The sequence below is a fragment of the Palaemon carinicauda genome, chromosome 9 (genome assembly GCF_036898095.1).
Source record: "Palaemon carinicauda isolate YSFRI2023 chromosome 9, ASM3689809v2, whole genome shotgun sequence".
Taxonomy (NCBI): Eukaryota; Metazoa; Arthropoda; class Malacostraca; order Decapoda; family Palaemonidae; genus Palaemon; species Palaemon carinicauda.
In genome coordinates, this window is record NC_090733.1 from 60,874,446 (window position 1) to 60,888,958 (window position 14,513).

The 14,513-nt window shown below is 40.1% G+C and overlaps 1 protein-coding gene across 1 annotated transcript in view; it reads right to left on the reverse strand.

The window, feature by feature from the left end:
• Positions 1-14,513, reverse strand: part of Rcd-1 (Required for cell differentiation 1) — a 271,308-nt gene that overhangs the window by 40,755 nt on the left and 216,040 nt on the right. The window contains exon 4 of the mRNA XM_068379545.1: positions 5,226-5,353. Within this exon, the coding sequence (XP_068235646.1) occupies positions 5,226-5,353 (128 nt within the window). The remainder of the gene's footprint in view (positions 1-5,225; positions 5,354-14,513) is intronic.

A 14,513-nucleotide genomic window follows, 5' to 3' on the forward strand; every position in this document is an offset into this window, starting at 1 on the left:
CATGCGCGGATGCCGTGCGCGGGAAACCATCCCGCGCACAGAACGATCATCGGAGCTTATGCATACTAAGAAGATTGTCGGTGCTTGCGCGCTTAGCGTCGGATCCGAAGATCGCCGGCTAACGGCCGTCGATGATCGCGTGCGGAGAACCGCGCGCGGATGGCCTCGTTGTCGCGCGCGGGAAACCATCCCGTGCACAGACCGATCCTCGGCGCTTACGCGCACTAAGAAGATCGTCAGCGCTTGCGCGCCTAGCGCTGGATCCGAAGTTCGCCGGCTAACGACCGTTGCCGGGTTAACGATCTTCGACGATCGCGCGCGGAAAAACCGCGAGCGGAAGGGCCTTGGAGATCGCGCGCGGGAAACCATCCCATGCACGGGCGATCTACAGCATTTACGCGTTAGTGCGTAACAGAAGATCATCGGCTAACGATCCTAGACGATCGCGAGATCGCGCGCGGGAGATCATCAACGCTAATGCGTTAGCGCGTATCAGAAGATCGTTGGCTAACGATCCTCGACGATCGCGGGATCGCGCGCGGGAAATAATCCCGCACGCGGGCGGTCTTCAGCGCTTATGCGCGAGTGAAGATCGTAGGCCCCTGTTGTAACAGAAGATCGTCGGAAATGGTTGAAGGATCGGCTAACTCGTAGATCAGGAACTGGGATGTGTCCCTAAAAGGGAGGGCACCCCCTAAAGAGGACCAGGAGGTCTACTTCAGTGCCGACGATCAACTGAGGGACAGCTAAATACTCCGAGGAGTGGTCTCTGTGAGGTACCTTTCCCGCGAACGGGAGAGGTGTCCTTCGTAGAAGAGACTTAGAGACACCGTAGGCTGAAACGCTGGTGAGCGCCAGTGCGCTATCTCAGGAACCCCAACGATGTGCGCAAATGCGCAGGGAACGTTGGTAGCAGCCTAACTGAATACTGGAACAGGGTGTCTCTGAAGGCAGGCTCAGGAACAGCAGGAACAGCAGTCGAGCGCTAGCGCTTAAGGGAACGTTGGCGCGCAGGTGATACCTGGCACTTAAGGGACTTACTCAAGGTGTGAGAAAGTCTCTCCTGCCCCGAAGGGAGGAGCCCGTTAGATGATGGGGGCGTGGGCGCCCAAGGCGCGTCTGCAGTCAGCAACGGATACAGCAGGCAACAGGTACACTGAGGGACGAGAGACCAAGGGTCTAACGTAGCCTGAGTAGCGAGGCCCCGAGGGGATTAGTTGCAAGACCCCGAAGGGTCAACGCAACGAGAAACCGAAGTTTCTCCGTCACTAATCACCGAAGTGTAGAAGTGACTAAAGTTACGAGAGCCCGAGGGAACTGCGTAACTAAAGCTCCGAGACCCCGAAGGGTCAGGGAAAAAGAGAAACCGAAGTTTCCCTGTCACTAAACACCGAAGTGCTAGTGATTGAACAGCAAGCTGTTGACAACAGGAACAAACCTCCGAAGAGGAGTCTCTATGAGTGGCCTCTCTCGCGAACGAGAGAGGTGAGCACTTCGTAAAAGTGACTGGTGATGGAGCCCCGAAAAGCCGTGAGATCAGCAGACGTAAACAGGAACAATCCTCCGAAGAGGAGTCTCTGTGAGTGTCCTCTCACGCGAACGGGAGGGGACACTTCGTAGAAGAGACAAAAGGAGCAATCCTCCAAGGAGGAGCCCTTAGTGCGGAGTGCGGCCTCCCTCGCGAACGAGAGAGGGCCAGATAGATCCTGCAGCTGCTCAGCCCCTTGAGCGTAGCTACAGAAGCGATCGCTCAGCCCCGCGAGCATAGTCGCTAGTACCATGGTCTAGCCTTGCAACCGCTCAGCCCCTTGAGCAAGTCACAAGGGCAGCCGCTCAGCCCCAAGAGCATAACCGGCTAAGGACCAAGGAAAAGTAAAAAGGGAAGTTAACTAACTACCCTGGAGGCGAACCTCCTTATCATTCTAGGATGCAATGAAGAGCTGGCAGTAGTCACGGGGGAACTTCTAAGAGAAGGGAACGCCCCTGACGAACGCCTTGAGAGACGGCGGCGAAGCCGACTCCCCAGGATAAACAGGACAGCTCTGCTCCGAAGGCACACAACAGGCACGAAGAAACAGCATCGTAAACTGGAAAATAAAACAGAATAATTATTTAACAGAAATTCCCCCGGGTGAAACTCCGAAGAGAAACCCCGAGGGAAAGAACATAAGAACGAAAGAAGGTATGCGCCCCCCTCCCCCACCCGGCATGCCCAGGCGAGGGGGGGGGACGAAGGTTAACAAAACAGAATTATAACATTATAATTATGCAACTGACTTTGAATGTTCCAAGGATCACTGACCCCCGAAGGGACGTGAGCCCTGAGCAGAAAAGTTAAAACACAATTATATTCATAAAAATAATTGAGACAAATAAAACGAAATAGCGACTCGGTCCTGAGAGGCTATCGTAGGCGTAGTACGGAGAAAGAAGTGAACGACCTCAAGAGAAGGGCCGGTCTCCACGAAGGCAACCATGGTGGCCTGGGAGTGAAAGGCCGTGATCAAGAAAAGATCGTAGTGGCGTGCAAAGCCGGCAATCACTCTTGTAGACGTACACAACACACACCGAAAGCAAAGGAAACTTACTATTTTCTATACACAAAAATATACATAAACATCAATAATGTTTAAATATATTAAGTACTGTATAAGAAAAGGTAAGTTAAAAGACAAACAATAGTGTAATGGCCGTCAAGTGAGGATAGGAGCAGAGACTTCCAATCGCTATCCGAGCCAAAAGTAAAGTGGAGTATTCTCCGATGTGTGTGAGGGGGAGGGGTAGCTAGCTACCCCTCCCTACCCCCCGCTAACTAGCGGCGGGGTAGGAAACCCTCGTTAAAACTTTTATGGCTCGTCGTTCAGCTACGCCGAAGTAATTACCCCATGTAAATAGCGTGGTTTGTATTTCAGTTACGGAACAATTACTAATCGTTTCAAAAAGATGAATGAAAAGTTGAAACAAACAGTGGCATTTGTTGTATGAAAGAACATCCGGTGTTTCCAAAGTAGAATGGCCATTGACCATGCAAACACTGGGCCTGTATATGCAAGGAATTCAATACTAAGGAAAGACATTTCTTTCCTTATGAGCCACTAATGATGAAAGGACTTAGATGTTCACCAAAAGCACTCTGCTTTCGTATTAAGCCCAACACAATTATCAAACTGATCATACTCCCTGCGACTTATCTGGTCCCACATTAAGGGTTGATCCAGACTGTATTTAAATGGCTAATTGCAGAATTGTCTAAGGCTCCACGATGCGGAAAATTTTCAGCAGAGTTGCACAAAAAATAGTTACCAAGATCAATGAAAATCCACACCAGGATATTCCATAAAAACAATAATAAGATAACTGGTGTTACACATAACCAACAAAAACTGAAGAATGAAGGCTCTCTGGACTAATAGGTATTGGAAATTCGACAGAGCCATCAAGCTTTTTACAGCACGGACACTGATTAACAACTGATTTTCAAGGTAAGTGGACAGCTGGTTCTGCCGGCAGTGTTGCAAATGGGAGTTCAGAATCGGAGGTAGCAGGATTGTCAATGTGGTTAAAATTGGGCGTTTTTTTTAGATTCAGGGCTAGTGAAATTACCATAAGGTAATATTTATCAATAATGCCTATTCTTATAGTAAAAAATCAGTCATCACTGAGAATTATCTCTTGTTGCTGACACCTATCTCTAAAATTTAGCAAAAATATTTTGTTTAGAATGGGTTTTAGTGACACCTTAATGGTGTACCAAACCTTTCTAATGTAATTTGTTGGTCTTTGGAAGATTATACTTGTAGTTCCACGGGACTTAAGTTTTTTTTTTTTTCATTATATAAATAAGTTATTACATGAAACAATTTCTAGAAACGTCAACCTGGAGTTTTGAATACCCCAAAATCTAGTCAAGGGTCAGTCTACAATTTCATTTAACTGAATAAGGGAAACTAAATGCCAAATATCATTCCTTCACTCGCTATCCACCAAATGTTATAGGAGCTTTGATAAAGTTTTGTTTTTGAAATGTTAAATATTAATGTTAAGAATAAAATATTGTCATTACTTTTAACTCTAAGATGTTGTATTCTAGAACAGAGCTTCAGGCAATGTCTTGTAGTTAATTTTGTATCGCCAGATGTATATTAAGTGATAATAGTTCAACCCTGAACTTTTGAGAAAACGGGTCCCAGGAAACATAAGAGGACAAGTGACTAGTTAGAGAGTATAGACTATTTTCAGCCATCGTTAAGTTAAGGCTGCTTTTGTGAAGACATAATTTGTGACACCTGTGACGAATGCTGTTTTATACAATGCTACTAGGTTTTAGAAGAAAACAAGGAATTCTTGATAGACCTAATATCATCAGAAGCTGTGTTCCTGATTATCAACTTTTACATTTCAAACTACATCTAGGAAACTCCTTTAAAATTTGATGCTGAGCTTTGTCGTCACCTATATCTCACTTCACAGACTTATAAAGCTAGGAATTGAACCATTTTATGAAAAAATGTAAATTACTATTAATAGGTGAACTATGAGTATTCTGTGAATCTTGTAAAATATTGTAAATACTTTCCTCTAATCTTAACTATAATTATTATGTTTGCTGGATATTATTTTCTTTCGCTGTTATCTTTATATTTTCATGTTAAATCAATGAGTAAGGGAATGAGACATTGAAATAGATTTTGCATAATCCAAGTTTTGATATACCTGACTTTAATAATTGGGTATCAGTCAGTATATACTGTACTGTGCTTCCAAAAATCCATAAGCTGTAAAACATTACAAAAATATGACCTATGCAGTAAATATTCTTCCTATTAGAAAAAAAGCTTACAAAATAAAATGGGTAAAGGAGCAGGTACTCTGCTTCATTCTGACATGGAAAAATAATCAGGTTATTTCTACCTACAGTCATCTTTATTATGATATCAAGTAATTAAAATCAAGATACAGATAATGAGAGATATTAAAGTGAGTTAATGATTGAATAGAAATTTAAAGCCTGTAAATAACAGGTGAACAAAAACTTAAATAATTATTTCATTTGTAAGTGATGATTGCTCCACCAGTCACCATAAATTACCTCTGGCAATGAAGAACTTCCAATTAATTTACACCCAGCTTATAATTTAAAATTGATTAGACATTGGTTTGTACTATACAGTTACATGAACACATAGTATATCTTTTGAGAAAATGTATGAACACACATGACCAACCTTGGATTATCAGAGAGCCTAAGATAACATCTTATGACATGCTTAAGAAGGCGGGCAGACTGTTCTTTAGATAGGGAAATGACCATCTTTCCCAAGATCATGGCCACATGCGAGAAGCGCTCATATGTCTGTTGAAAAAAATATTAATTACAAAAAATTTTGTAAAAAAAATATTAAAAAGTAGAGTAATATACTTGTAAGCATTTCATTACCTGTATAGGAAAACTATAAATTTCAGAATGCAAAAAAAAAAAAGGATGAATCAAAACATTAAATGAATAATGAGCTAAGGTTTACTCTAAATAAAATTATTACTGATTAATAGGAAAGGGTTTATTCTACAAAAAATTATTATTGATTAATAAGCAAGGGTTTATTCTACATAAAATTATTAATGACTAATATGCAAGGGTTTATTGTATATAAAATCATTACCAGGGTATCATTTAAATTTGCTGTGATGAAAATTCACACAAATGTTGAAAATCCTATGTTCATGGAGTCGTAACATCGCATATTTTAAATTTCAGCCTGTGTGTTTTTCTCCCCAACCAAATCTTTAAACTGAACATGTATATAATCATCCTTTGTTACATGGATACATGTAAGATATACGGATGACAAAAATAATTATTATACGCACAGTATTTGATGGCCAGATTTAGACAAAGTTTTTTGTGTATTTAAGCATATAGTGTTGAAAACAGTCTAGCTGTACATTACACAAGCAGAAGCATACCATATATTTCCACGTATAAGACGACCTTCATATAAGATGAGGTCGGAAGTTAAGTCAATTTTGAATGAATTTTGGTCATTGAGACATTAAGCGAAATCCCGGAACAGTACATCACCGATTTCGTCAATGTCGTCTACTGTATTGCAATATTCGTGGTCTTCATGCAAATTTTCAAGACCTTACAGTTGTGCCCAGACAGTACAATATTCTTTTATACTCAGAGACTTTGGTTACTAATATGAGCCAATCATCTGAGCTCCTTATAACTGGTTTTAAGAAGCCAATAATGTTGAAACATGATGCCATCCCTAGGGCCAGGGGAATAGCGGTATATATTAGGACTGAGTACTCTGCCTCTCATAAGTCCTGCTATGAATGTGGATGTCATGAGATTCAAGTAATAAAAATTTGTGGAAGGCATAACTTCTATTTGTGTTCGATCTAACGGAATCCAGACATGGATGATTCTATCTTCGATTGTCTTCTTACCATTATGACTAAGATACAAGATGATAGAAAAGCCTCTTTTGTCCTTGTTGGTGATTTCAATGCTCACCATAGGGAGTGGTTAAGTTCTGTTTCTCCTATTGATCACCATGGCTTAAGAGCTTTATACTTTGCCTCTGAATCAGGATGTAAGTAGATCATAAGTGAAGCTACTCACAGGTCTGGTAACTGCTTGGACCTCGCATACACTGACTTCCCTGGCGTTATAACAAGTAAGGTTGATTTTCCAGTCGGGGGATCTGATCATGCCTTGATTTCATTAGTAGTGAAGACTGAGCAGCCTGTCCCGGATGTATCATACTCATGTAAGATTTATATGAAATCTCAAGCAGACTGGAATGGGATTTTGCAGGATTGTTTGGGCTTGAATTGGTCACAATTGTATAGTAGTGTTGATCCTGTTGTCCCTCTGAATGAGAATCTTGTCAACATTATTGATAGGCACATCCCATTTTGTGTGCTAAGGTACCAAGTGAAGAACAAACCATGGTTCAATGATGACTATAGATGTGCTTATTTGGAGAATAAGGAGGCTTATCATCTTTGGAAGGGTAATGGATCAGATTTGACCTGGAAATAATTATACTCAGCTTAGAGCTTTTGCTTAAAAAGTTTATGCTCCAACTGAAAAGGAATACAATCTAACCACAAAAAACCCTTTCTGGTACAACTAACAAACATAAGTGGTGGACTACTCTTAAATCTGCACTCTTTGGAGTAGATGCAACAGTTCCTCCTTTACTTGAACCAGATGGCTCAGTCACTCACTGTCCACAGGAAAGGGCAACCCTTTCGGCTGATGTGTTTGACAGCAAGCAGTATAATGAGAAACTCGAACTTCCTCCTTCCTGTTTTCCTGAGGCTAAACTAACTAGTTTAGCTTTTCGATCTAATGAAATTAAAGCTCTCTTGATGGACCTTGATGCTTATGGAGGTGTAGACCCAAATGGTATATTTCCTGTTTTATATAAAGACTGCAGATTTCTTGGCTACAAACTTATGTTATTTTGTGCAAGTTAGCAGGAAGAGGAGCTTTTAGCACTTGTTGGAGAATTGGTAATGTTACTCCAATATGTAAATGTGTTTGTGGTAGCTCAAGTCCAACCAATTTCTGCCCAATTTCCATAACTATCATATGATCTGAAGTTTTTCAACATCTTTTGGCAAAATGTCTTAATAGCTTTGTTCCCTTGTTTGCAATTTGGTTTTCATAAAGGCTTTGGAGCATGTGATCCCCTCCTTACAATCTCCAATGCTGTTCAGAAATCCATTGATTGTGGTCAGGATGTTCGTATTATTGGCCTTGATTTTAGTGCTGCCTTTGACCTATTAATCATGGGGCCCTTGTTTTCAAGCTCAAACAGTTGGGAGTGAGTGGGTCATTTCTTAACATTATTATTGAATTTCTAAGTAATAGATTTCAAAGAGTTGTTGTTGATGGGCACCATAGTAAGTATAGGAATGTGATATCCGGTGTTCCACAGGGTAGTATTCTTGGCCCATTACTTTTCCACTATATACACATAACATGTGGTTTGGCCTAGAAAACAAGCTTGTTGCATATGCAGATGATGCTACTCTCTTTGCATCAATTCCATCCCCTGAATGTAGATCTGGGGTTGCTGAATCCCTTAATAGAGATCTAGCTAAAATTAGTGCATGGTGCAAATTATGGGGTATGAAGTTGAATCCTACCAAAACTCAAAGAATGATTGTGCGTAGGTCAAGGAAAATGGCTCCTCAACATCCTGATCTCAGCATTGATAATGTTTCTTTAACTTTGTATGACATTTATAAAATTTTAGGTGCGATTCTCGACACCAAATTTACTTTTGAGAAACACATTAGGTCTGTGTCTGCTTCAATTGTACAAAAAATTGGCTTATTGAGAGTCTTTTTAAGATTTTTGGTGATCAATCTATTCTGAAGAAGTGCTTTGATTCTTTCATTCTACCTTGTTTTGAGTATTGTTCTCCCATCTGATCTTCACCTGCTGATTCTCACCTTAATTTCTTGGACAGGAACTTATGGTCTATTAAATTTCTTATTCCTGATTTAGATATTAATCTTTGGCAATGTCTGACCATCCTTTACATTCCGATCTTCCTGGACAGTTCCATCGTGTTCGTGATACTAGGCATGCCGTTAATTCTAATGGTCAGGCTTTCTCCATCATGTAGCTCAATACTACTCAGTATTCTACAAGTTTTGTTTCAGCTGTAACTAAGTTGTGGAATGATCTTCTTAATCGAGTAGTTGAATCAGTAGAACTTCAAAAGTTCAAAGTTACAGCAAATGTTTTTTTGTTGAACAAGCTGACATAAGTTTTTATATAGTCTATATATGAATTATCCTTTTTAATGTTAATTTTTAGTAAAATATTCTATTTTATTTTTCATTACTTCCTATATTGTTTACTTATTTCCTAGTTTCCTTTCCTCACTAGGCTATTTATCTCTGTTGGAACCCTTGAGCTTATAGCATCTTGCTTTTCCAACTAAGGCTGTAGCTTGGCTAGAAATAATAATTATAATATCATCTGCTGTATAAGACGACTGCTGAATTACAAAACCATCAGTGCATAGACTAGCTTTTGTTGTATACTTAAAAGGCAAAAATAAATTAAATAAATGGATGTTGACAAAGGAAAAATCTATTTTTGGGTGAGATAGCCATGCTGTCCTGATGGAAGTTCCTCAAAGGCAGCTTTCTACTTTGGATATTTCTGAGAGTGATATACCAGAGAATATAATCTATGTAGTATTACGGGGTTCTATCCCTTAGAGCAAATATCCCAAGAAATATCGTATATACAACAGGGACGTGTTTAAAACAAGCCACGGCTATCCTTCCCAGAATAGAGTTAACCTTGTCTCGAAGGATAAGGGATAAGATTGGATACGTGGGAGAAAGAGCTGTTACAACTTCCGATCCCCGTGTGCTACTACAAACATGTTTCCTAGTTTACCATTCCAGGAGTAGCCATGGCATCACGCAAGATCTCACACTGAGAAATGGGAGGGGATTTTGGGGATGCAAAGCAACGGGCGGATCCATCAGGACGGCAAGGCTATCTCACCCAAAAATAGATTTTTCCTATGTTAAAATCCATTTTTGGGCTCAAGCTTTTAATAGAAGTATACCAGAGAATTAATATTCTCAGTTGTGACCAGATGGAGTTTTTAACTCATTTGAGTTCCTAGAATTCCCACTAATTATATAAGGACAAGGTCCCATGATAAGTAGTGTGACAGGAAAAGGCGTGTCTACACTTCCATATAGGAATTGGGATGATAGTCCTAAGCAATGAACACAAATGAGTTGATTGTATATCACATAGGAGAAAAGATATTTAATTGCACAGTCCCACTCAAGCCGTCTTTGAAAGTTCATGGATTTTGTGCAATGGATAATTCCCTTCCGGAGAAGATCCTGCACATATTCCTCCAAAAATGGGGTTGTGGGTTGGAAGAACCTCTTGAACTGAGCTGGTTTCTGTCTCCCTTTCCACACTAGTCCTTTTGAGACTATTCTGTGAACCCATGGATTGAATTTCCATTGATCCTTGAAGTGATAGTCTTCCCCCTACCGGAAGCTCCTCCTCATTGTTTTGAAAGGACCTGCTCCTTTTTACAACTTGCCTCTATTTCCTCGACCCCAAGATTGGCCACCTCTTCCAGACTTTCCCTTTCCACTTGCATATTTCCCTTGAGCTCCAATAGGGTGAAACGTTGAAGTGGACCATTCGTACACGGGATTAACCCTGGAACGGTACGGTGGGTCGTCCGCGACCCCGAGCGTCAAAACAAAAGATATTTTTCTCACGTGACTCACCCCCGTGACTGAATTTGTGGGTGATTAAACTGCAGTTGGTAACTCGCCTACACGCTCTAGTAGTGTCCAGATGTGCATCGCTGTAGCTGTACTCCTTCCCAGATTTCTGAGACGCGTCGGGGTCGAGCGCGACCGAGTTTACCCTTCTAAGGTAAGTTGCATAATTATCAAAGTTATTACGTAATCTGAAATTGTCGTAGAATGGTGCAACTTGTATAGGTTATCAGTTGTAGAAAGTCTTGGTGGATGGTTTGGCTACCATGTGCATGATTTTTTTTTTAGTTGAAATGTCGTTCATCACCACGAGGACCATTTTACTGCGAGTGCCCCTTTTTCACTTTTTTTTTCATTTTTTGGCAAAGTCATTTTTCCGTAAGAAATTGCCAAATAGTGTCGCAAAACTTTTGCTTTTTTAGTGTTGGAAAGTGTGTCTAGATGATCTGGCTGCTCATGCGTGACTTTGTTTTTGTCAGATACGCCGTAGATATTGGTATGTGGGGTATTTTCCTGTGGTTGCCAATTTCTGTTTTTTTTTCAATATTTGTAAAAATTTACTACGTAGTAAGGAATTGCCATATATTATTGATTTTTCTTCATGTTTATTTGTTAGAAAGTGTGCCTTGATGGTTGGGCTAACACGTGCATGTCTTTTTTTTTATCTGAGATGCCGTATATTAGAATGTTGGCCATTTTTCCGCGAGTGCCCCTTTTTATTTGTTTTGCATTTTTTGCTTAGTCATGTTACCGTAAGGAATTGGCAAGTAGTGTCGCAAAACTTATATTTTTATAGTGTTGGAAAGTGTTTCTAGATGATTTGGCTACCCATGCCTATCTTTTTTTTTTAGCCAGATATGGCGTATATATAGGTATGTGTTCGATTTTCCTGTGATTGCCATTTTTTTATTTTTTCCCATTTCTTTCAAAATTACTACGTACTAAGGAACTATCACAGAGTAATGATTCATTCAGATGTTTATTTGTCGGAAAATGTGCCTTGATGGTTGGGCTAACACGTGCATGTCTTTTTTTTTTATCTGAGATGCCGTATATTAGAATGTTGGCCATTTTTCCGCGAGTGCCCCTTTTTATTTGTTTTGCATTTTTTTGCTTAGTCATGTTACCGTAAGGAATTGGCAAGTAGTGTCGCAAAACTTATATTTTTATAGTGTTGGAAAGTGTTTCTAGATGATCTGGCTACCCATGCCTATCTTTTTTTTTAGCCAGATATGGCGTATATATAGGTATGTGTTCGATTTTCCTGTGATTGCCATTTTTTCGTTTTTTCCCATTTCTTTCAAAATTACTACGTACTAAGGAACTATCACAGAGTAATGATTCATTTAGATGTTTATTTGTTGAAAAATTTTGTTTACTTCTTTTTTGATTGAATATCATCAAATTATTTTAGCTAAAATATTATAGTTTTACAATTTTTTTTTTCGATTTTATTTCCCTTCAAAATTTTTTTTTTGGTCCAAATTCTAATTTTATATTCGTTAAATAATCTACAATCATCCAGCAACCCACCATACAATTTTTATGCATATCCAAGAATAATTAGAATAGTAAATAACACCTTGAAATTGACATACCCTTCCTACATTTCAGGTGGCAGATTAGGAAGTCTGAGTCAGTGTGGTTGGCGGCCATTTTGTGGACATATCCGAAGCGTAAGTTGCCCTATCTATATATAATCTTGTTCCCTATAGAATTTTTGATATTTTGGTATATTTTTACCTGCATAAATATCATATTATATATTAAATATATATTTTTTTACGAAATTTCTAAGTACTCAAAAAATGACCTTTAGATATGGCCCCTGATATAAATGTAATTTACAAAATAATGAAGATTTTTTACATATTTCTATTTTAGGATAACATATGTTTATTCCCTAAAAGAATTAGCCACTTCCTATTTCATTTGGGTACCCAAAAAAATTCATGAAATTTGGACAAATTTTTTTGGCCAAAAAAAGTTACCCTTTTTTTTCTCATTTCAGCTCTTCACCTCCATGGGTCCGACTTCATCCAAAATACATCAAGATGTGTCCTAAACATTCAAGAATCAATTCCTAAAAGGATTTGTGTATTTATGTATAAATTTTTTTTTATGAATTTTTATGTAAGGTCTTTTTTTTCTACTTAATTTTTAAAAATATTTATAATAAATAGTTTTTCTGCAGATGAGTAGTATTTATCTTTACAGTAGTTTTAAGCATTCATTGAATTTTTTTTTGGCAAAAAAAAGGAGGTTACTGCAAAAACAGATTTTTCAAGAATTTTTTTTTTGCGTCGGGGTCGCGCGCGACCGAGTATACCCTTAAAGGGGTGTCCGAGGAGCGTACCTATCCAGGGTTAAATGCCGCGAACTGTGTCACATACTGCTGGGGATTTGTGTACACTGGGGAATAGTGGCAACTGTGACTGGCATGGCAGGAAAGGTTTTCTTGCCCTTAAAAGGTCTCCTGGGCTTCTTGCCTTTAGGTTGAGGTCCTTCTCCGGGCGTGAATTTCCCCTTAATAGGCCATACCCCATTTCTGCATAAGGCTCTTGTTCTCTTGAGCCACCCTGTCCATGACTTCTTTAGGGAAAGAGATATTTCCCCACTGATGTTCGAGTTGATCAACTTTTCAGGCTCATGCCTAATAGTTGCCACAGCTAGAACGTGCTCTCTGCAGGCTCTCCTGGCTAAAAAGAACGCATGCAGATTCCTATGGAAGGTAGCCAGATGGGTTTTCACTAGAACTGGGAAGAGGTCAGACTTCGAGTTGTTCCCAATCAACATCTCAAGATAAGACTGGTGCGACAAAGAGGTAGCCAGTCTTTCTTTGCCCTTGAATTCCACTATTAGTAGGTATTCTGGAATTCTGGGCAGTTTCTCATTAAATTGCTTGCTTCCGATATCTCTATCCAGTTTTCCAACTGTGAAGGTGTGTTGGACATCTTCCCAACTATCAAAGTCATAAGGTTTACAGTTCTCCAGCACCGACAGGGGCTTACCTTCCACTACCTTTTTAAGAGCCTCTAAACTCTTTGAGGCAAAAGGAAAGACAGTATCCTTTGGAGCTACAAAGGTTGCCTGCTTACTGCCGAAAGCAAAAAGAGGCGAGTGTTAGTAAACTCGGCTGTCTTGAGATCCTTCACCAATAGGGTTTGAGCCTTACTGTGGTCCAAGATGATCGTTTCCTTGGGGATTGTATCATTTCTCATGGATGCCTCGGAGTTCAGCCTTACATAACAGTAAGGACAATTCTCAATAGAGGGATAGAACTCTAAATCTGAGACTGGTTTCGGGACCATGCCTTCTCCAATGTGAAGGCATCTCTCACTCAGAACCATATGTTCTGCATAACGGCAAGGGTTCTTCGCTGAAGTCTGGAAGACAATGCTGGTGGAGCCTTGGACTTAGGTGCCCCTTGAAGCCCCTCAATCTTCGCCTCTAAGGATGCTTGCGCTCTTTTACGCTCATCATGAATGTTCTCCAAGAATGCCTTAATGGATGCCATGAACTCCAAAAGTCCAGGGAACAAAGGGGCACTCGGAGTTGGAAGAGGAGTCGAAGTAGAGGCAGGTGTAGCAGATACAGGAACAGGAGTATGAACAGAAGAAGCACAAGGAAAAGTACTTACATGTTGACTGTCAAGTGAGTCGTCTGAAGCTTCCGTTGTCAGTAAGATCCTCTCTCGTTTTGACGAACGGGAAGAGGTTGTCGACATGTTGTCGTCATCCAAGTTCATCTCTTGAAGTGCGTGCCAGACTTTAATATCTGCATGATCCACTTGTATTGATGGAAGTTGAACCGTCGGTATCTGGTGACCTTACACTGCATTCACATTACCCTTGAGGAATAGGAGATCCTTCATTTCCATTGAAGGAAGATAATGGGCACGTTGTTGAAAGCTCTTTTGGAATCCCCTCATCGAATGCCTGATGGTCTTCTGGACCCACACTTTCTTATCCTGAGAAACGTTGGTAGCGTGGAATCCAGTATGGATTAGGTCCTTGCATATACAGAGTTGGTAGATTCTTAGATAGCAAAGGAAACTTTGGAAACATGGCAGTCCACATGTTTCCTAGAGGTCTTATGGCCGCAAGGCAACTTGACCCACCTGGTGCAGGTTACTATTGAACACTCCATGTCGTCAGCAAATTGTAGATAGAAAATTTTTTTAAAATGTTTATATCTTCACACTTCAAATAACA